This window comes from Megalops cyprinoides, chromosome 2 (genome assembly GCF_013368585.1).
Source record: "Megalops cyprinoides isolate fMegCyp1 chromosome 2, fMegCyp1.pri, whole genome shotgun sequence".
Lineage (NCBI taxonomy): Eukaryota > Metazoa > Chordata > Actinopteri > Elopiformes > Megalopidae > Megalops > Megalops cyprinoides.
In genome coordinates this window covers 7,430,255-7,452,155 of record NC_050584.1, presented here as the reverse complement: position 1 = coordinate 7,452,155, position 21,901 = coordinate 7,430,255, and the positions used below count along the sequence as shown (strand labels likewise).

General features: G+C 41.8%; 2 protein-coding genes across 4 annotated transcripts in view; both read right to left on the bottom strand.

The window, feature by feature from the left end:
• Nucleotides 1-19,004, bottom strand: part of LOC118796303 (nebulin-like) — a 38,183-nt gene extending 19,179 nt beyond the window's left edge. For both annotated transcript variants that reach the window (XM_036555131.1, XM_036555139.1), the window contains exons 1-15: nt 18,724-19,004; nt 11,002-11,075; nt 10,831-10,902; nt 8,034-8,138; nt 6,200-6,244; nt 4,747-4,857; nt 4,351-4,452; nt 4,060-4,170; nt 3,287-3,397; nt 2,467-2,577; nt 2,171-2,281; nt 1,661-1,771; nt 895-1,005; nt 507-617; nt 319-429 (exon numbers count right to left, since the gene is read on the bottom strand). In XM_036555131.1, the coding sequence (XP_036411024.1) occupies nt 319-429; nt 507-617; nt 895-1,005; nt 1,661-1,771; nt 2,171-2,281; nt 2,467-2,577; nt 3,287-3,397; nt 4,060-4,170; nt 4,351-4,452; nt 4,747-4,857; nt 6,200-6,244; nt 8,034-8,138; nt 10,831-10,902; nt 11,002-11,067 (1,389 nt within the window). In that variant the 5' untranslated portion in view covers nt 11,068-11,075; nt 18,724-19,004. The remainder of the gene's footprint in view (nt 1-318; nt 430-506; nt 618-894; nt 1,006-1,660; nt 1,772-2,170; nt 2,282-2,466; nt 2,578-3,286; nt 3,398-4,059; nt 4,171-4,350; nt 4,453-4,746; nt 4,858-6,199; nt 6,245-8,033; nt 8,139-10,830; nt 10,903-11,001; nt 11,076-18,723) is intronic.
• The window catches only part of nebl (nebulette), a 101,631-nt gene that overhangs the window by 48,055 nt on the left and 31,675 nt on the right, over nt 1-21,901 (bottom strand). For both annotated transcript variants that reach the window (XM_036555169.1, XM_036555161.1), the window contains exon 4: nt 19,632-19,739. In XM_036555169.1, coding sequence (XP_036411062.1) covers nt 19,632-19,739 — 108 coding nt within the window. The remainder of the gene's footprint in view (nt 1-19,631; nt 19,740-21,901) is intronic.

Here is a 21,901-nt window from a genome sequence, read left to right as displayed (position 1 = left end):
TTTCCTCCTTGATCTGACAGACTATAAAGTACATAAATGTGTGATTTCAACAATTTCTGGGAAATCCCCTATAAAACAATAATATATTGGGAATATGTTTCAGCCTGACCAATATATTGAAAATATGTGATTTATTGCTAGCTTGGCATACTGAAATTTATTTCTGCATTGCATTAATATCTTCTTAATGTGACTGCGACATATTCTTGGGCTGAACAACATTTTATCAAAATATTACAATATATTTCATTTTCTTATGGGACTGAGGACATAGATGTCATGGATGGATTTTATGTAAAACTGGCACTAACTGAATACCTCGCTCTGTAACTGTGAGGCCTCTTTGGCATGCTGGGTCTCCAGGGTCTCTGGTAACTTGGAGTACAATGAACTGGACACCTCCTTCTTCCCTGCCTCTTTGTATTTCATCTGAAACACAAAAACAAAATTCGTAAAACTAACTTTAAAGACTGAATTATGAAATGTTCGTCTGCTGGTACACTTACCTCACTCTGGAGCTCTGCCACTGCTTTGGCAAATTGGATTTCCGTAGTATCTGGGAGTTGGGAGTAAACACTCATGGAAGATCTCCTTTTCCCATCTTCTTTGTACTTGTTCTAAATCAGAAAAAAAAAGTATTTATAGTGCAGTATTTACAACTGACACACAAACAAGTTCATCTCAAATTTGTTTTATTTACACAATCTCAATTTCCTCAAAGATAAGAACGCAACCCCAGGACAGAATATTAAAACTGCAAGTACCGGTAACAGTTCATATACAGTATTTTATACATTTTAACTAAAATTAATGTTGATACATAGCTTCTGAGAAATGATATATGACTTGCATTAGATGGCAAAAAATTCTTTAGGGAATTAAATTTCCTTCTACCTCACTCAGTAATTCTGTCAGTTCCCTTGCAAACTGTATCTCCGTTGTTTCTGGAAGTTGAGAGTAAAGGGAACTTGAAATTTCCTTTTTGCCATCTTCTTTGTACTTGTTCTGGAATACCAAAAACATTGAGAAACGGATGTCATATAGTGACAATGTTATTCTCTGAACTAAGATGCTACCTACAAAACATGTGACTTCCACCATACCACCTACAGGCAAGATTGCTCCAAATCATGTTTCTCACATTGACAGAAGACTGGTCTATTTTGCTTGCCTCATAACAAAAATCCTGTTGATATTTTCCACATCAAAACCAGATATACATTGAGTTATAAAGGCAACAAAGAGATAAAAAATTAAGTAAAATATTAACTATCAATCATAGGCCCAATAAAATATTTTGAGTTGTTGTTGCTGCTGCAAAAGGTGTAAGAATAGGTGCAAGTACACACAAAAATGAAATTCTATCTGACACTTGTAATGTAACAAGGACCACATCCACTCTTCACTGGAAAAAGTGCTTTCATTGAAACATACTGTACCTCCCCCACAAACCTGTTATCGCTGAATAATGTTCTCAGTTGCAATAGTAAATAGTCCAATTTCAGTATTGTGAGTTATACTGTATACTATACTATACTTTTGTATTTCCCAAAGTTTTCCAGCACTAGAATATCACAAGGTGGCACTAAACTGTTGTAAAAGATCACAGGGCCTGTGCCAGTCCTGTGGAGAGGTCTGTGAAAAGGGCAGGGCCGTGTACCTCGCTCTGTAACTGTGAGGCCTCTTTGGCATGCTGGGTCGCCAGGGTCTCTGGGAGCCGGGAGTAAAAGGAGCTGGACACCTCCTTCTTTCCTGCTTCTTTGTACTTAGTCTGGAATACAACAGCAAAAACCACTTACATGAATGCAGCATTTACATTTCAATGAGGGTAATAAATAGCCTTTTACAACTAAGGCTTATTATTTCTGTCCACTTCAGCGACAGAGACTGAATTGACTCCTTTGCTTCCAGGTAGAGAACAGCTTGAACACCACTGATTGTTTTTGTTTGCTGGAATCTAACTTTGGGCCTAACTACAAATATAAAGCCTCCCACAGATGTAATATGTTCCTCAAATATAATACATTTACACCTGACAAACACTTGTTCAGCTTCTTAGAACTAATGAATGTTGCTTCTTACACTTCTGCCTTATATTCTGTCTCAGTTTACTGCATATGATGCTGAGGCAAATTACTTTTTCATCTTGTTCTCGCTAGTCAATGTATACCTCACTCTGCATTTCCGACATCTGCTTGGCAAACTGAGTCTCTATTGTCTCTGGAAGTAGAGAGTAAAGGCTGGTGGAAATCTTCTTCTTCAGACCTTCTTTGTACTTGTACTAGAACAGGGAAAGAAAAAGATGCATTTTGCGAGCTCTGATTATTGCACTAAAAGTTCAGAAAACGCAAACCATCTTTTTCTTCAAACAATGTGCACCCATTCTATAATTAACTTCAGTTCATGAACACAGGCAGTAGAAGGATAAGCAGTTTCTTTCCATGGAAGTTTTCCATAAAGCTTTACCTCACTCTGGATATCTGAGAGCTCTCTAACAAACTGAGTCTCTGTTGTCTCTGGAAGCAGAGAATAAAGGCTTGCTGATATCTCCTTCTTCCCTTCTTCTTTATACTTGATCTATAATAAGAAATATGCACAAAACATACATTTACATGCCAGTAACTATCCTTATTAAAATAATGGAGACATTCACTTGGACAGTATTTGAGACAGCCTCATATTTTCATTAAGACTTCTGTAGTTTTCTATCATGGTTTTGTCCAAAGTGAGTCAAAAATAAGGAGGTAAACGCAGAGGCCTGCTGCCACTCCTGTACAATCAACCAGGGGAAGTTAGAAGAGGTAGAAATAAAGGGAGGAGAAAGAACAAAGTAATCAAGTCTGCTATGACTGAAAGGCCTCAGCCTTAGACTGCAAATGAATTTTGGGTAGTCCTTATGGTCTGGGCAGATGCCTGCATTTGGCAGCAGTTGGATCCATGCCTATGCAAAAAAAATGCATCAACTGACATATGACTGACTTGGGTTTCTAAAGAAATGTGAAACAATGCAAAACAAAAATTGCATGTCTTTTGAAATGTGTGTGATGCCATATGCCACCACTCCAGCTGCAGGTAATGCCAATGAAAAATGATCCGGCTATACTAGCTCAACAAGCATTCACACCATCTAGAGCCAGCCTGGTTCCAGCTTTAGTGCAGAAAATGGGCATAAAACTATGGCAGCAGGTGTTCCATAAATAAATTCTGCCTGGTGTTTTGCTTTGATTTACCACACAGAGGCTTTAAGACACATGTGTTAGTGCACTGTTTTGGACACACTGTGTACCTCACTCAGGATCTGGGAGACCTCCTTGGCATGCAAAGTCTCCAAGGTCTCTGGCAGGAGAGAATAAAGACAGCTGGACACCCCCTTCTTCCCTGACTCCTTGCACTTAGTCTGAAACAGAGCGTGAGATTTGCTTCCCGTTCACTGTGTAGTGGACAGTATGTCACAAGCAGAATCACAAATAACACTGGCAGCTTGGACAGCACATAAGCAAAAGAACAAGAATAAACAAATTCACTCCGAACAGTTTGCAATTAATCTCGATCTTGTCCTACTGAGCAGAATTTCTCTGAAAGTCATGGCAGTAATTATCACTACTGAGATCTGACTTGATCAGCAAGCGGGGCTGTCTTGTAAACTAAAAGCAAGGGTCTTGAGAAAACTAGAACACAAAATTTCACACATATCACTGAGGAGTTGTCAAAGGAGCTCTGCAAAATATCTTAATGGCTCCCTCTCAGACTGAGTTTCAGACTGAAACTTGTTTTTCAGAGGATGTTTATGCAGTTATGAGTGCAGAATGTACTGTCAGCAGTGTTCTCTACAAAGGAATCACACTTCTTCAACGAGGAGCTCCCCAATTGCTATGAGATTGGCAAGGTTATATGGGGATAGGGACATCAGAAATTGTGAACAAGGCTTTTAATAAACTAGACTTTGCACATGCATTACTGTATTTAACTCAGTGATCAAAGGGTATTTTGTCCCATTGTTGCCTTAATCACCGCACTCTGGAATGAATGCTGAAGTATCAGCCTCACAGATGCTCTTACCTCACTCTGGATTTCTGACACAGCTTTAGCAAAAGGGATCTCTGTGGTCTGTGGCAGCTGGGAGTAAATGTCATTTGAAATGCCCTTTGTCCCGCCATCTTTGGATTTGTTCTGGGGAAGAAGAAAAATATAAAAAATGAATATGGTAATGAGTTTGACATTATTATATTATTAAAAGTAAAACAGAAAGACATGTAACCTCTGGACTAACTAAACAACAGAATAGTAAGCATACATCAAGCATTGCTCTTAATGTGACATACTATGAGTTTCAAAGATGAAATTGCTTACCTCAGGCTGTATTTCTGTGAGCTCTCTTACACACTGGATTTCAGTTTTTTCTTGAAGTTGAGAAGTAGTCAAAACATTGCTGTTTTCACCTTTACATGCGATCTGAACAGAAAAACATTTTATGTTTTGTATTTTATGAATTATGAACATCATTTAGCAAAACCACAAAACTGCCTTTTGGACAAAATTGTGCTTGTGCTTACTAAATTAGCTGTTTTAAAGCCCTTCATTTTAGACCTCCAGAATACATCCCATAGCAGGCAGATTATAGAGTAATACATTTGGTATTAATCTATGCTACTCAAGAGTTACAAAGTCCTCCCCAGAAATGGAGACTGTTTACAAAACCCACTTTTAGTTGACAGAGAAGCGTGTATGGGAGGCAGCACTGTGTACCTCATTCTGTAACTGGGATACTTCTTCGGTGAGATGGGTCTCCAGGGTCTCTGGTAGCTGTGAGTACAGAGAGCTGGACGCCTCCTTCATTTCAGCCACCCCGCATTTTGCCTGAATCACGTTAACAGACACAAATTGCATGTATCTACAGTGCCCTCTGAAACAATCCAGTTCATGCAGCATACCATACCTTGTGCACTACTGTATGGCCTCCATGTTTCATCAGCGCAAACGCCTGACAAGGTACAGCCCAAAATACAGACTGGGACAGAGTGAGCAATCAACTAGGCAAAAGCGATGGCTACAAGTCATGCTGACTGTGATCTGTCATGCCTGCCTGAAGGCCACGGCAGTAATTAGGACTATTGAGGTTTTGACTGCAGGCCCCTATGAGCGGTACACTCAGCACTCTGCTTAGAGGGCTGCAATGTGAGTGCCGTGACAGTCAGCAGGCTTCTCACATTCTCAGCAAAGTATGACACAGGAAGGGGAAGGAGAACCTGATAACCCAGCTCCTCACCATGGGGTAACCCAAAAGAAACCCTGCCGAGGACCCACATACAAGATGCATCTACTGTCACTACGCGTTGCATTAACGTATTCCTGAGAACCACGGTGCAGAGGTCAGTGTTGAAAAGACTCTTACATGTATACACGTGGGTTACTATCCGCTGATGTGCCAAGCATTAACTGGGTCTGTCATGTTCACACATTTCCTGTGCAATCATTCTGAAGCCAGATGGTTTTGAAACCTGTCTTAGAAAACTGCCTCTAGAGTCTGAGGTTGTTAATTGGAACGGGATTTTACCCTGATCCACAGCATACAGCAAACAACACATTTCCTTAAAAAGCAACGGTGCATCTGAAAATGAGGTCATTTTAAAAATGCCCACACATGCTTGCATGCATGCACACACGCAGGCGTGCACACAGGCACACACACGAACACGCACACATACAGATTCACACAGTTATGTATTCATAGCATGTTCATAGTATGTTTACCTTTCAACTGGTAATGCAACGCTTTAATAAAATGCTGTGAGGAATTACAACTGGTCCTCATTTGTTAGCCTTGAGTAGTACATTACTGAAGATCTCACATGGTGTCACTGTGTCACAGGCCTATTGCCACAACAAATGTTATTATTCAAGAGAGTCTGTTTTGACAGTGATACCGGCTCTACGGCAAGCCAGTTCTGCTGAACACCAATTCTTCTGAGCAACAGTGCTGTAAACCTATCTGATGAGTTTTTTAATGTCAGCAATCCTGCAAAGGACTTTTATGTTAAGCTCACATTTTTCAAGCTAATAGCATTATGTGACAGTTTGTGACTGAAGACCCAAGAGTTTGGGAAGTGGGCCTACTTTACTAATTTACACTCCAGCCTCTTCGGTTCACCTCAACAGCCAAGTCATTAAGGTAGTGTCAGCTGACTACAGTAATGCTTACCTCACTCTGTGAGATGTCACACTGGGTCTCCACAGTCTCTGGTACCTGGGAGAAAAGGAAACTGTACTTTAAACCTCAACAGTGACAGCAATCACACAAATATCACACATTAATGGCAAGTATATAAAATGAGGAAGAAATTGGTCTCACCAGCACTCCAAAGGAACAGAAATCACACACTTATGTGTTTTCTTGATAATGACTGTTTTGAAACTGTGAGTAGCTGTTCTCAACACTGTTTCCACAATAGAGACCCTTGAGACACAGGAACTGCATGTAACTAAATGAAAATACTACTTCAGGCCAAACCATTTCACACATTGCAAACTGTGTACTGTTGCTTATTTGAAAAGCAAGTGAAGTCCACATATTAGGCATTGAAGCAAAGCACTTTACTGCCTCACAAACGTGCATATTAAAATGTAAAATTTTGTACCAATGTATGAACATATTCTAATCTATATTGCATTACACTTCCTATATTAGAAAACTTCTAAGAAGTGAAAACTTGTCACTACACTTTTCATGTACAGCACACAAAGACATTTCAAAACAATGTATGTCATATACTTTCACACAAATTAAACCCTTTAATTCTGAAATCCATATTTTACCACATACTGAAATACAGCTTCGCCTTAAGGGCCTCAGGATATAATAGATTTTTCTCACATAACAGCCTTGACAATAGCATCTGGTGTGGCCTTTTTTGCAGCCGCAAAAAAGTTCATAAGAGCAGCAGCGATCATTAAACATTGATGGTTGATTCACAATGCTTTGGTGGGTCAATTACCTGATGCCAATCCTGACGCCTGCCTGATACCTCCTTGGTGCAATGTTTGAGTGTTTTTGATGCGCTTGTTTTCAGATGGGAATCGACTGTGTTTGTGCGTGGAGAGATACCCTGACTCACATACTCATAAGTGTAACAGAGAGGTTGATCTAGCTCTTCAGTTTGTCTGAAGTCTTGAGGCCCCCTGAGGCACTCAGATACTATCTATTATACACCCTGCTCTTGCAGGTGGAGCATCCGAATACACTGAGTATTTTTGGACTCTGCAACAAGACTCATTCCCATTATCTATCACTTGCGTTTGTGAGCTGTGGGGAAACCTGTCCAAAAACATTTGTTCGATTCAGGATCATTTCAAGCCAGTGCAGTTGTTTTTATTTGTGTTATCTGTGAAGATGATGCAAAATCATACCAAAACTTTGGTTACATGCGCAAAGGGACAGTGAGAAAATCTTATTCTGAAGTATTGACAGCTGAATGTATTGCAAGGGCACAGAGGGAACAAAACCACACCCAAAAGCAGACGACAAACAGATCCGGAGCCTCAGCAGCCAGAAAAACAGCCTGCTCCACAGCGGACTGGGCTGAAGCATCACCACGGTTTCTTACAAATAAGCTGGGATATTTACGTGGCCCACAGAGCCTGACAGAATGTTCCTCACCACAGTTCCTTTAAAAAAGCCCTTGAGTGCACGCCTCATTTCCCACAATGCCTGTGGTTGCCAGGTGATGCGCTCAGCTGGGGAGGAGCTTGGCAGACGGAGCTCTCAGTATGTGCGTGCCTGTGTGTGTGTGTGAGTCTGGGTGTTGACAGGAGCCAAATGCGGCCTGTCTGGACTGTACCAGAGACGCCCAACAACACAGTCTAATACTGCCACTAAACAAAGCCACCCTGCTTTTTGTGTCCCCTTTGTAACAAATAAACGATGACACAGCCCTCCATTAACGCTTTCCTTTTCTAAGAATCATGTGTCTCTAAGGTGTCACTCTGTTGCCAGCTGCCCTGCTTGTCGGAGGGACATGACTGTCTCTGCGTCTCACCTCAGACACAATCATCTCCGGGTTCTCTGTGTGCTGAAACTTGGGAACATCCGGGACAAAGAGGCACTGGTCCTTTAGATTCTCGTCCTCGTGCTCATTCTCAACCTGCAGGGGCACAGGTGGAGAGTGGCAGCCAGCGCTGAAACAACCATTACACTGGACTCCATGTCTGGCAGAAAAAGAGTTAAACCAGGGAGACACCAAGCAGGAAATATTAACTGATCTCAGGCCTGGGTCTTTGTATGTTGCAAAATCGCCCTGTAATTGAGTTACCCTTCAGTGCACAATTATCAAAGGCAAAGGGTTCAAACAAGCATCTCCACTGTCTGAGGAGGTACTGCCTCCAATACATCATCTTAATGACTCTGCACATGTGCCCCAAACTGACTGTCATAAGCACAGCGGGAGAATTTACTCAATGTGGATGTTATACGGGATGGAATCCATTCGTCCCACCATGCAGTTTGGTATTAAGTTTCAACAGAAAGCCTAGAAAATACCATTGGTTGTTCTCTCACAAACATCTCGCAATTACCACTTTCCATGTATTTCTCACTGAGACTTGATAAAAAGTTTTTTGCACCTTAAAAGTGTTTACTTGGTTGAACCAGGCACATGCCAAATCAATGGCTCTCACACAGCAGATCTATAAATGTTTGCATGTGTCCAACAAAACACATGCCTTTGGTCGCGCCGTCTAATGGAATCGCCCTTGGAGCCTTTTAAGAATCACTCTTTCGTTCCTCATGCTGAGTTTGTCTGGATTTCAGCATGAAGTAACAGGAAGCCTGCTGCGTTAGCAATAAAAAAGGAACACTTTAAAGCTGGTATTTAAAGCTCAGGCCAAGCTGCCAAGTGGGTGGACTAAAATTCTGTAAAATTCTGTTCGCGACGCACGTTGTGAGAAACGAAGCTCTGTCCCCAGGTTGTGTTCTGTGAGTAGTCCAAAACTCAGAAAGGCGGTCTGAAGTGTACCACTGATGAACAATATTTCGAGGAGCCGAGGCGAAAAAAAAAAAAAAGACCTGTGGAAAGGTCAACGAGAGCAGCTCTGACAAGACGGTGAGCAGCAACAACATGGGCGGAGCCTCTGAAAACACACTGTCAAAATATGCACTTGCAAAGTGCATTTACGATGCATAAACATTACTTTAACTGTCTTGTTACATTTTTTTGTTCTGCTCTTCTGGCTGGGGGAATTAAAATAATAGTGTGTTTGAGTACCTCTTTTCTTCTCCTACAAAAAATTTTAAGAGGCTTTCAAACAAGCAGCAGAGTGTTATTTCCAAAAGGCTGAAGCATTCCCACTGAGGGATTCACAATGGATAAAAGTTACAATTCCATTTATCCACCAGCGTTGTAATTAAGACTTTGAGATATGTCTGGATTATTCAGAATCACAAACAAATAGGTAGTTATTATGCAAATTGTGGCAAACGTAATTGGTTTATTAGCAGGAATGGGAATAAAATTATCCACTTTGCCAAATGAGGCCTTTTCAAACGAGCATGCTCTATTTATTTTCCCTGAATGACCAGGAGACTTATTAGGGTGGTGGAAATGGGTGGCAGCTGAGGCTCACAATGGCTGTCTGGTTTCTCATGTTTCTCAGTCATCCAGGGTTGGCTAAAAAGAACAGCCATTCATCCAAAAGCACCACATTCTGACCAATGTAAACGAAATATTTTGTGGATTCCCAAATTATTTACCGCAGTTGTGCCACGCACAGTTTCGGAGCAGGAAGTCACTGAAGTACTGTGGCTGCTGACTGGTTTGCAAATGAACTTCAGACTCTTGTCATGAGTATAACAGCAACAGATAATACACTATGACAGTCATTACAGTCACAGCAAGGAAAGGGAACATATGTGTCAGAATGAAAAGATTTGATTCTGATACTGTTTAGCATAGCTTTTTAAGTTGTTGTGAGTTGCTCTAAGTATGGTAGTATGATGTAAGCTAATGCTGTTTGTATGAATCACTGTTTGGTACCATGTAGTATAGTGTACACTACCATTGTGTAATGCTGTCTTTATAGAATATTGTTGGGCTCTATGGTTAGTCTAGTATGACTCCGTTATGTTACTCTTAAGGATGGTTGCTAGGCAGTTTATTTTTTTATTATGTTTCTGTTGTACCGCTGTTTTTGACCATAATGTGTATTTACTGAAATTCTAGCTGTTCTGGGCCTATATTATTGTTTAAGCTGTGGTGTATTTTACACACCATGCAATAATTTAGGTTCAATGCATACACAACACTAACAAATAGCTTCTTTAAACTGTCAAAAACACTGTAAAAACAAAGCAGACTTTAACAAATGAAAACAAACAGCTGACTTTACAGCAGTCAAACAGAAGCATCAGATGGGAACTGATAAGCTAATGCAAAGATGTTTCTCCTTAGCAGAATCTATTACCCCCCTCTATTTCCATACAGCACTCTTCCTCTTCCCTGTAACACACCTATTACCAACCAACAATCCATGCAGTACGCAGTACTCCAAATCATAAGACAACCTCTCTTTTACTCCAGAAAGCTACAGTGACTGGGCATCACAGTAAGTTTCTAACGCCCCCCCCCCAGCCCCAGCAATGCAGATTAATGGCAGAATGCCATATGTTTAATCAAAGGTTTTCTATCACTAATTCCGTTAGGGGCTTCCCCCTCCCCCCAAATCCATTACAGGTGCCTACCTGGCACCCGAACGGTAAATACCATGACACCCATAATAAAAGGCTGAATTCAAATCAGCTGCTGTCTCGTCAGCTGTAAACAGAAACAGGCTTATACTCACATCACTTATCACCGGGCTGCACCTCCTGGTGAATTCCACGGTCGGGTCCAGCACAATGGGCTCAGTCAGAGTCTGCAGGGAGACAGAGAACCCATGGCGTTTTAAAACCTCACCGGACTCCAGGCCAAGGTCACCTGAAAGTCACCGGTAGAAAAGCGAGCCACCCCTTACCTCATTTTCCTCTGCGGCCTCGCCCTCATCCACTCCCGCTCCCGTCGGATCCACGGCCCCATCCATTCCAGCAACTGTGGGGTCACGGCAGGAAAAACGCACGAGAAACCAGAGGTGAGGAGGAAGATCGCACGCTTTTCGGTGACCGTGCCCAAGCGCTGCGTCCCTCGTTCTGAACACCCCCACGTCGCTCGTGACACTGTCAGGGACATGTTATCAAGCTCGCCTTCCAGATTTAGACCCTACTTGGGTTTTATCTGAGCAATGTCATGTCCGCGAATGAGGAGGGCCGTCAAAGGGGATTCACGGCCGATGTCGCACGCAGGAAGGAATTTTGCAAAGCAAACCGGGCCCCATTTTGTCTTCCCTTTGTACACTACTGGTTGGTATTATGTTTTATGGAAGAGGTTATTTAACATTTTTTAGAAATGCCTGTTACGTTTCACTAAACGAAAGAGAAAAACATTCCCTTTGACTTATTTAGCAGAGGACGCCTAGATGACAAGGTCAAATGATAAGGACTTGCAACAAGGAAAAATATACACAGTGAAACACACAATAACATTGTGTTCTAAAATAAAGACTAATTCCAGTCCCTCTCTGAAAACCTGTTACAACTAAAACAACTAAAAAATGTTTCTTGATAGAAGGAGACAGAACAAACTGTGTGGGAGATAGCACATTAAACAGCTTTAGGGTTAAACAGCTCCAGTAAAAATTCTTTGTTTAGATCAAACTACTGGAACAATCACTAAAACCCTTTGAGATGTTCAAGTTAAAAGTTTCACATGGAAACATATCTGGGTATTCCTTCCAATCACTCAAACCGTTTGAGATGTTCAAGTTAAAGTTTCACATGGAAACATATCTGGGTATTCCTTCCAATCACTCAAACCGTTTGAGATGTTCAAGTTAAAGTTTCACATGGAAACATATCTGGGTATTCCTTCTCCCTCCTATAGTACCCTCTCCTGCTGACAATGGTCTAGGTGCACTGGCTTGCTTTTTTCTGCCATGTATACAGTGTGTGCCACACATATTACACCACTTTACAGAACTACCTCATTCACCGATGTTAGCCTCCCCACATCTCTGACTTAATTACATTACTGCATGTGAGGTGAGAAATCTCCAGAGATATTCCACCAATGTGCAGCAATCTGGCAATCAGTGTCTCCTCTTTGAGCAACAGCACATTGGTTACCAGTCTGAGTCCACAGGTCTCTGTCAATGTACTTCCACCATGACAGGAAAGGGATCTGGGACTTGATTATTCTTCATCACAAATAAGTCCAGGTGTTGATTTTATTTGAGAGGTAATGCTCCAGTAAATGGTTACTCATTAAAATGACAGACTAGGTGTCCGTGCTGCAGAAAACTGTTTCACCCTCTTTTGGGACATTTAAAAACAATGACTAAACACCTAAAGCCTACACCTAAAATATGTTCAAGCCACACAGTACTTGAAGTATCACTGTATACATGGCTATGCTAAAACTGAGGGATCTTGAGACCACAGGAGAGAGAACGCTGGCAGGATAGAGTGTGGATCAGGGATTATGTGTCATATGTGTGAGTGGATCAAAATGAAGGCTGGGTGATGTAGTCAGAATGCAGCAGGAATTATTACTCTTTTGTCAGGTGCACCACACCAAAACACAGTGAATTACCAAAATAAATTACAAATTGTATGTTGGTCATATACCAAGCAACCTGCATTATTTAAGATGAAGACTCCTAGCTGGATAGATGGATTGAAGTTAACAGTTCAGATAAACGTGGATGGGCATATTGATGGGGTTTGGTGGGCATTTTAGCAAAAGTTTACAATTGGATGATGCACAAAAGTGACTTCAGTCAACTGCAAAAACTACAGTGAGGGGATTTTACCTCCATCTCACAGTGGGACCTTATGCCTGGGTCCTTTCTTCACAGTTACTGGTCCCAGAGACCCTGATCAGCTAACGCCAACACAGGTAACTTAAGAACCCTGTGGGAGGTGACTGAAGTTGTTCAACGAATCAGGTGAACAAGGGTGAGAGGAAATGAGAAAATGCTGAAGCTTTGGCCTCAGCACCTCCCACCCAACAGCAAACCATGACACAGGGGGCGGAGACCGTCACTCACCCGATACAGTTAATGACAGGGAGGCATGTTTTCCACATCTATGCAACATAACTTCAGCTCTGGTCACATAAAGGACAGACTGAAGTGTTCTCAGTACTGTGCATTCAGACACAAAACCTGCCAATGTGTTCTTCTTCTGCTCATCCACCACTGTTCACTTACCGCTGCAGTGTCAAATTCACCTGCACTCACTCTTATGAGTCTGCGGAGCTTCATCCCAGGCTTTGAACCACTGCCTGCAGTATCAGAGTTGGAGAAATGCTACTGTCCTTATTGTTATTAGATCTGAGATGGGCAGCCCTGGTACAGCTGACACCTCTTTTATCAGTCACACAAAGAAACTAGCAGTAACATCTCAACCAAAGCCCTCAGTAAATAGATACACAAATTCGCTCACAAACACACACCTCTAGACATTTCCCTAATGTGCTGGTATCGCTGAAAGGAGAGTTACGCTGCTGCTACGATGTTCCTCAGTACCTAGTCTCTTAAATTAGAGGTGGAGGCAAGCCAAGTGAATGCATTCAAAGTAACAGGCATTCTGTCTGGTAAAGTGAAAAAAAATGTAGGCATGACATCACAATCCACAAATGGACTAAAGTCAAAATAGTTCCTGTGTTTTAATATTGCACAACATCAACTGTACCACATTTACAGACATCTGAAAAACTGTAATTCTTGTACAGGTGAATCATTTTACAGTCTCTCAACACCAGATTGCCCCTTCTCCAGTTACTACCAAGGAGAAAGGTATTGGGTAAAGTGAGAATACTGAAGGCAAAAGGCAGTAGGCCAAACAGTATGATCAAGATAAAAAGGATGTGACAAAGGAGAGAGCATCTGAAATTAGAGTGCTGATTACCACAGGTTTATACGATTGTTTAGGCCTGAAGTTTAACTGCATTTTCTTTCATTCCATTATCAATTATCAATGGCCCTTGTGTTACAAAGGAACCACAAAGCCTGTGAAAAGGATTGTGGTTTAACTTATAATTTGGTCAAAATGTGTGGTTCCCTTATGATCATAAACTTGTAGCTTGAAATTAATTTTAGGTTTTCTTGGAAAACATTTACATTTGAAAAACAAACCACAGTGAAATTGTCTAGTTTTACACACAAAGTACACCAGAAATTCGTGGCCTTATAAGACCGATTTCTTCATACTTTGTACATTCAACCAAACACTTTCCCCAAGATTTCCCATTTTCTCATGGACAAACAGCTGGCTTTGTGCAGAAGCCAAATCTCAGGTTTCCCCTGAATCGCCCAAGGTTGCAAACCCACCTCCCTCTTGTCACAGGTTCAAAGCTCATACAAGTCCTCTGTACTGAAACCAGTATCTGTTTCGATCCAGGCAAAAGTCCAAAAAATGCCTTTGTTAGTTTGTTTGTCCCACATAGAATATGCAAATTGTCAGGCATTCTTTCCCCAGCAGAGCTGCCAAAAATTGTGTATTACTGGCACTTTCGCTGGGAGGAACAGGACCTAAATAGGACTTTGAGTGCAATCAGTCACAGGCAAGCAGATCAAAGGCACCCGCCATTTCAAATCGCTGTTCATTAATGGGACAATGACTGAGGGGGCTTATGACTCTCAACATAATTCACCATAGCAAAGCAGATGAGGACAAGTTGCTTCTTCGAAACTTCACATATTTGTTTTCTCTTGTTAGTAAGGTCTATAATCAGCTATAATGTTTACTGATTCTACTCTGACTTTCAGTTAACCCTTACTAAAAGGTAATCACTTTAGTAATTCTAATAATACAAATTACTTTTTTTAATGAAATGTCCACATGAGGATCTCAAAGATACTTACATCCCCTACTATCTTAATGTGAACCACACACATATATGTATAAGCATGAATCATGAATACATGTATTGTGACCCAACAACATTTCTTGTTGATATGACTTATATTTTGATACAAAATATCCTAAGATGTACTGCAAAAAGTGAAGCACACTTTTTTTCTATCAATAAATGACTGTGTACTATGTCGAATAAAGTGTACCGTGGCTACTAAGGACTGGATGAGAGACGGTCAAAGAGAGAGCTATGGACTCGGCACCTGGCTTTGAGCGGCAGCTGCAAATGGCCACTAGTGTAAAGGAAGTATAGTTTTGTCAGCTCCTAGAGCAAACAGGAAGCCCTACAGAAATTACACTCATCATGTAATCTCTCTAAATAACACTGTTCTGAACAGTCATGCATGGCCATGTTAACTATCTGTAGGAGCATATTTTATGTTGTAGTGACAAATCTCACTGAAGGTCAACACATTACATGCCTGCACGCTACTGTATGAAAAAGTCACACACTTCAAATATATGGGCCATTAAGAAGCAGAAATGAAAGCTGGTGTACAAATTTTCAGTTCATTACCGTGTCATATAATTCCTGCAACGGACTTCAGCTGCCAATGCTGTTGGTCAAATAACTTTGTAATACCGCGTTAAATTGCTACTGAATTCACTATAGGACCAGAGGGTAATTTGGGGGTGCACTGCAGTGAGGCGATTCAACCATCTAATTCTCTTAGACTAAGATTTCTTTGGAGCCAAGAGCTCAAATGCTGAATATTTATAATCACAGGCAAATCCAAACATGCATAGAACTAAGGCTCTGAAATAATAGCATGACACACAGCACATGAGTCATAATGGCTTCTTAGACTGCGTATTAGCATTCATTTGTTTCCCTTCTTTGAGCACAAATTGCTCAGCAGCCTTGTAAAAGCTACCAGGAGCAGGAAGCTCCCTCGTCATCTCCCTCTTTTTATGTATGGCTATAAATCAATTCCAACGCGCCCCCTGCATGTCTGTGGCAACGTTCAGTTGCAGTTATAATCAAGAACATAGAGGTTCTCCGATCCGACAACCTGCACTGTCAAGTGACAATAAAAACAATCAATCTCCACAAAGCATGGATGGGCAGAGTGCAGAGTAGATGCTGTGAACACACAGCCGTCAGTGTTTTCAGAGAGCTGATGAGGAATCACCACGTTAATTGTCGAAGGCACATAACCCTTTGATCCATCTCGTTCAACTCCCAGCAAAGTGGTCAGGATTAGTGCATGGCAACCATGTGCTGCCCTCAACTCCACATGGGAGGTTTACCACTTACTGGACAGAGGGGCTGGCCTTTACCGAATCTCAATTAGTGTGGCTGGGGCATCACGGAAACAGTGCAGTGTATTAGTCCACTCATGAGAGAGCACAGCATATTAGGCAGCATGACGCAAATACAAATCACCTTGATATATTATAACAGATAATATGTACATATTGTAAACACACATATTCTGTTTTTTAACCTGCTATATGAGTAAAACTGTATAAGAAAAACAATATTTATGTTAAAAATATAAAAATACTGTAACACTTACAACTGGCACATGATGTACTCAAAAGAAAAACAAGTTCTACCCAGGAAACACTTCCCCAAGTACAACTTGTACCATCTTTCCAGGGTTAGGTAAATGCAGATAAAACTATTCTGCTATCGTCAGGAACTTCTTCACCTAGAAACATCACCATTAGTCCTGATTTCTGTCAGCTGGATATGTCAATGATGTACCATGTTTCTGTGACACATGAATGCTACTGCAAAGGTGGAAGCCATCATTTATTGACATACTTCACAGTCACGTCATGTCACTGCCTTGAATTTCCTGTTTGATGCACAAGTTTTTAACACTGGACCACAAACACACTCAAAGATATTTATGGTATTATTCTTTCAGGATACTTCAGGAGGCAAGAGTGGCGCCACTACACTACGAAACCGTAAGGTGGTCTGAGCCAGAGGATTTGTATTAGCCTTTAGCGGAGCATCAGATGCTGGCTAAATAGGGCAGCCATCTGTCCACTTTGCTCACTGGACCATATCACTGAGAGCAGTCAAAAATAAATAAATCAATAACACAAGAGAGTCAAGGTATCACATTCAAAATTGCTGGGTAGGTCTGACTACAAACAAGCTTGCTTCCCCCCACCAATAAAAAAATCATCCCCTGATTCACTCTGGTCCTATCTGTGGCCTTCTCAGATAATTACAGTGAATTGCTTCCTTTTATATCAACACACAGTTTCAATTACAGTTTCATCAATGTGATCATTTCCATTTTCATACATTTGAATGTATACCTATTAATGTTACTGTTATTCGGCAATTAAAGATGCTAAATGCTACAGAACATAGACTGTTATCAACCTTTTCCTGGTTGTTTCTCGCAGGAGGCTGCTGAATCAATGCTTATATACCACAAGACAGAACTGTTGCTGGGGGTAACAGTGGAGAAAGGGGGCAGGAATGTTTCGCCATAGCCACAGAGCTCTACAGGGCAATGCAAAAACAGACCACTCCTTCTTCTGACAACACAAGCTCAACAGGACCCAAATCATCCTACTCAATTACAGGGTGGGACAAGCCATCCCATGGCGAAAACAGCACCAGATACTCTCTTACATACCCTGGGAACATGTTTTACATCCGTTTGAGTTTAGAAGAAAAACACGTTAGCGGTACATTTTAAGTACAGGGAGGACTTTTTTTTACACTGTCCCCGCGCATGTTTTTTTCATGATGTTGTGCATGTGTCAAATAACAGAGACAAATAATTGCTTGGGCGTGGGGCTGCCAAATTTACACAAGTGTGACCAACAGAGGGCTGTGCTTTGTGCTTTATGTGGTGAGAGGGATGAAGGGAGGGCCCGGGTGGGGCTTGGTGAAGCAGTTCTGTAGAAATGCTTTTTCTACTTTTTCTGCTGCTTCTACACCTTGAAAAAAGTAATCATTCTACTCTCTTGTCCACATCCTTCCCCCACTAATGTGTGATGAGTGTTCAGCCCACAAAATGTTACACTGGCACTGACTGAGGTGACCCCTCCCCCCCCATCCACAGTGAGGTGAGATCTATGATGAGCGGTATATAAATGCTATAATTTATAAATACACAAAAACATATATGTTCTCTACACATAGGTTCTGAGCGGCAAAACCCTGGTGCTCAATTTCAGTGCTCCACTTTGCAAATGTCTCTTGAAGAGACTAAAGCTCTGAGCTTAGGATCTTCTGCTACACTGGATTCTTTTCTTGCTCACACTGAAGTGATCAGGTGGAATTCGGAAGAAAGGCGGCTCTTGTCTCTTGCCCTCCTATCCTCTTCAGCAGGTCTCGTGTTTCCCAATGTAAGTTGTCAAAGGCAACACATGTGAAGGGGGTTTATAAATTCAGTACAACTTCCAGGCTCAGCTACCCAGCGCCAACGACAGTGGCACGAGCGCCTGCATTCCTGATGAAGCTTCGCTTCAGCTGAATATGCGCTTCCGCTGACTGCGTAAGGGGGAGGTAGAAACTCCCCCTCCTCCTCGTTATCTTGTTTTCCCAGAGTTAATTACCTCCTTGTCGGCTTTGTCAAGTTGAGGTTTAGCTAATAAAATAATGGACTGCTGTTTTCGCAAGCTGACCCCCTGCCTCACCCTTCTCTGGATTAATTAACATTTGAGGGTGTAATATTCTCCCCCTCCAGGTTCACACGGCAGAATAATGTGATTTCACAGTCAGGCAGCGGCAGGCAGGGTCCACTTACCTGGAATAGCTGTGGGATGCCCATTGCACGCCTCTTTGTCACATCTGGGCTGGTCTGATCATCTGGAAACTCGAGAACAACAATGCATCAATCTTCTGTGACGTTTGAAAAAGACCCATGAATATCTGGTTCACCTGACATTTCTCACCTTGGCGTGCCTGTGGGATCCAGCCTGCTTGGCTCCCTGGACACTGGTAGACGATAATGAGGGCTACCATCCAAAGGCTAGATACCAGCCCTGTGGTCAGCCTCACACAAAAGAGCTTTTTTTCTCAATAGGCATCTTCTCTGCTCTCTTTCACTTTGCATGTCTTTTATTACAGGAGTGTTCCTTACAGGGTAATAGACAAACCAATCTGAAATGGCTTGGAAAGAGATATGTCTAATATATAGGTTGACACAAACGTGTGTGTAAAAGAAGAACTGGGGACAGGTCTTTAAGACAGATCCATGGGACAGAAAAATTGTACATGCTAACAAAGAGAGGAGCACTGTAATCAGGGATAAACATTTTGATGGTATTTGTGATTGTGTTTGCATTGTGTGTCTCTATGCTCTGTGACCAAATGCACCATCGTACAAACACTCACACACACACACACGCACGCACACACACACACACACGCACGCAAAAACAAGCTCATTCACTTTGCCACAGTCTATTTCCCAGCAACCTCTTCCCACTCTCCCAGTACATACACTCATCTCTGAGCGAAAACCCCCGTTACATAATGAGGACAATCTGGCCTCGGAGGCCTGTGGGCAGGCTGCACAGGAAGGGGGTGAAGGAGGGGTGAGGGGCACTAAGGACAGCCAGAGAGGAGCGATCGGCGAGGTTTAGCAGAGAAGAGGAGGGAAGGGCGGGGGTGGGTGGGTGTGCGGAGGGACAGGTGGTGACCCCAGCGTACGTTGCTGATCTGCTCCTGGGTCTTCCTCAGTCTCTGGAGCTCTGGCGTGTCTGACACAATGCTGAAACCCCTGCCTTTGCTCTCCTCAAAGTCCTTCTTGTATTTGACCTGGAAAACAAACAAACAAAAAAAACAACAGAACTTTCACAAAGTGGTCCAAGCATCTTGTTTGGCTACAACAAAGGAGAAGCCTGGACAACTGATGCACTGTCCACTGTTGGATGGATGATTCTGTCTGAGGCTGGTGTGCCATCCCACATCTACCACAAGGCTTAACCTATAAACTGTCTTAGAAAGTCTCAGTAACACTCAACATGAAGGAGTTTTGTACTAATTTTGCTATCAGATCTACTCAATAAATGAACTGCCTTGTAGATAAAGCTGTAGCTTATCCAAAAATACATGCTGTCAAACTATTTTTTGCCCCTTCAACATATTAAATGTCCGTCTTTTTATCAGAAATAGCTACCCATGATTTTTAACATGTTAAATGTCTTTTTCCACTACTGTGTTTTCATCATTCAGCAACTGTTGTAAGGACAGTTTTAGAAAGGACACTATGATCAGAATCAGAAAACTGAAGGAATATATACAATACATAATGGTACTGTGAAAAGCAAAGAGGGTTAAGCACTGCATATCGTAGAACATTTGATCATTATCTAAATGTGAAAAAATAATTACATCCTTCTTCAAATTATGTAGAATCTACTGTATAAATTATTGACAAGGAGAAGGGACTGTTCTTCAGCTAATCTCTTAAGGGGTTCCCTCCAAGATAACTAGACAACTGATGCAATGAAAGGTAAAACTGCCACTAGATTCAAAAATTGAAGTGATTCAACAAGTCACCTTCATGAGGACCTCTGTCCACTTATCTATCTCAAAACTGAGGCTCACTTCAAAATGAGGGCCTGTTGTTTTTACCTCAGCCATACCTTCCTTTGGGACATTACAATCACACAGGGTGTTATATGACAATCATATACAAACAGCTCATTAAGAAGTTTGGATACTACAGCTTATAAGAACTGTGTGACAAACTGTTTGAAAATGTCAAAATACTTGAGGTGCAAAACTAATTAGAGGTGTCATCAATGAGGAAAAATATGAGTTTAAAAAAACAAGGAAGTTTCTTACTTCTATAAGTTTCTTTAGCTTCTTTAAATTGCTAAATGTATAACTATTGATGGTTATACAGTGTGTAAATGTGTACACACGGAAGAGAGATACAATTTAATGCTGCTTGTGACATCAGCGGCCATCATAAAGCTGTAGCACTGCTCGTTTTGCTCATCCACTCCACTTTGTATCCGTGCCCTGTCAGTTTCTCTTTCTCCCTTTTCACAGGTGACTCTGAAGCACCCCCATTGTAAATCACAGCACAATGAGAGTAATTTTTCATGCCGGTAAATGTAATACGTCTAGGGTACAAAGGAGGAAGATTGCACCTCCAGTCATGAAGCGCTCAGATGAAATGCGGGACAATGGCGGCGCGGCCTGTAATTTCCAGGCTCACATTAGCATTCACCGCGGGCAGCCGCTCACACAACAAGCACGGCCTCCATTATGCCGGCCTACGTGGGCCGCCTCTGGTGACGCCGGGCGATTATCGTGTCTTTTCTCATAGACCTCCGTCCTCCCGGCTGTCTAGCCGTCAATCCACAGAGACGTTCAGAAAATCTCGAACACCAGCCTTTGTCTCCATCCTGACAGCCTTGACGTCTACATTTTTATTTACCGTACCAGAAAAGTTAACCAAATGGCAAAAGAAATCTCAAGCGCTCATTGCAGTAAAGAAATGAAAAAAATGCAGGGCTCATCATCGACCTCAGTACTCATAGGAGCCAAGGTACTTCACCATAGATGGAAATGATGGCAAACTGCTTTGTCAATAGTCGAGTGACAAAAAAGCTTGCTCTCCAAAAAACCTGGCAATCTTGTGATTTGAGGGCAAAGATTAAAAGCCTTTATGTTGATGACTTAACTGCAGTAAGAAAGCTTTTAAAAGGCAGATGCACAAACAAATGCACTCAGCACCCAGGTGTACCAGTTTTGACAGCCTTTATCAGGGCATAAAAGTTACAAGATCCATTTACAAAGGAATGAGCTTTGTAAGCATCTCTATTCCTCCCTTTCCTATTCAAGACAAGTGTTTTGAAAGACAGATGGTATTGGTTTCTTCTCATCAGGGACTGTTACAGAGAATATGGGGATGATTTCACCTTCAGAGACACCAGTAGGCTACCTTTTTAAACAGATATCCATTA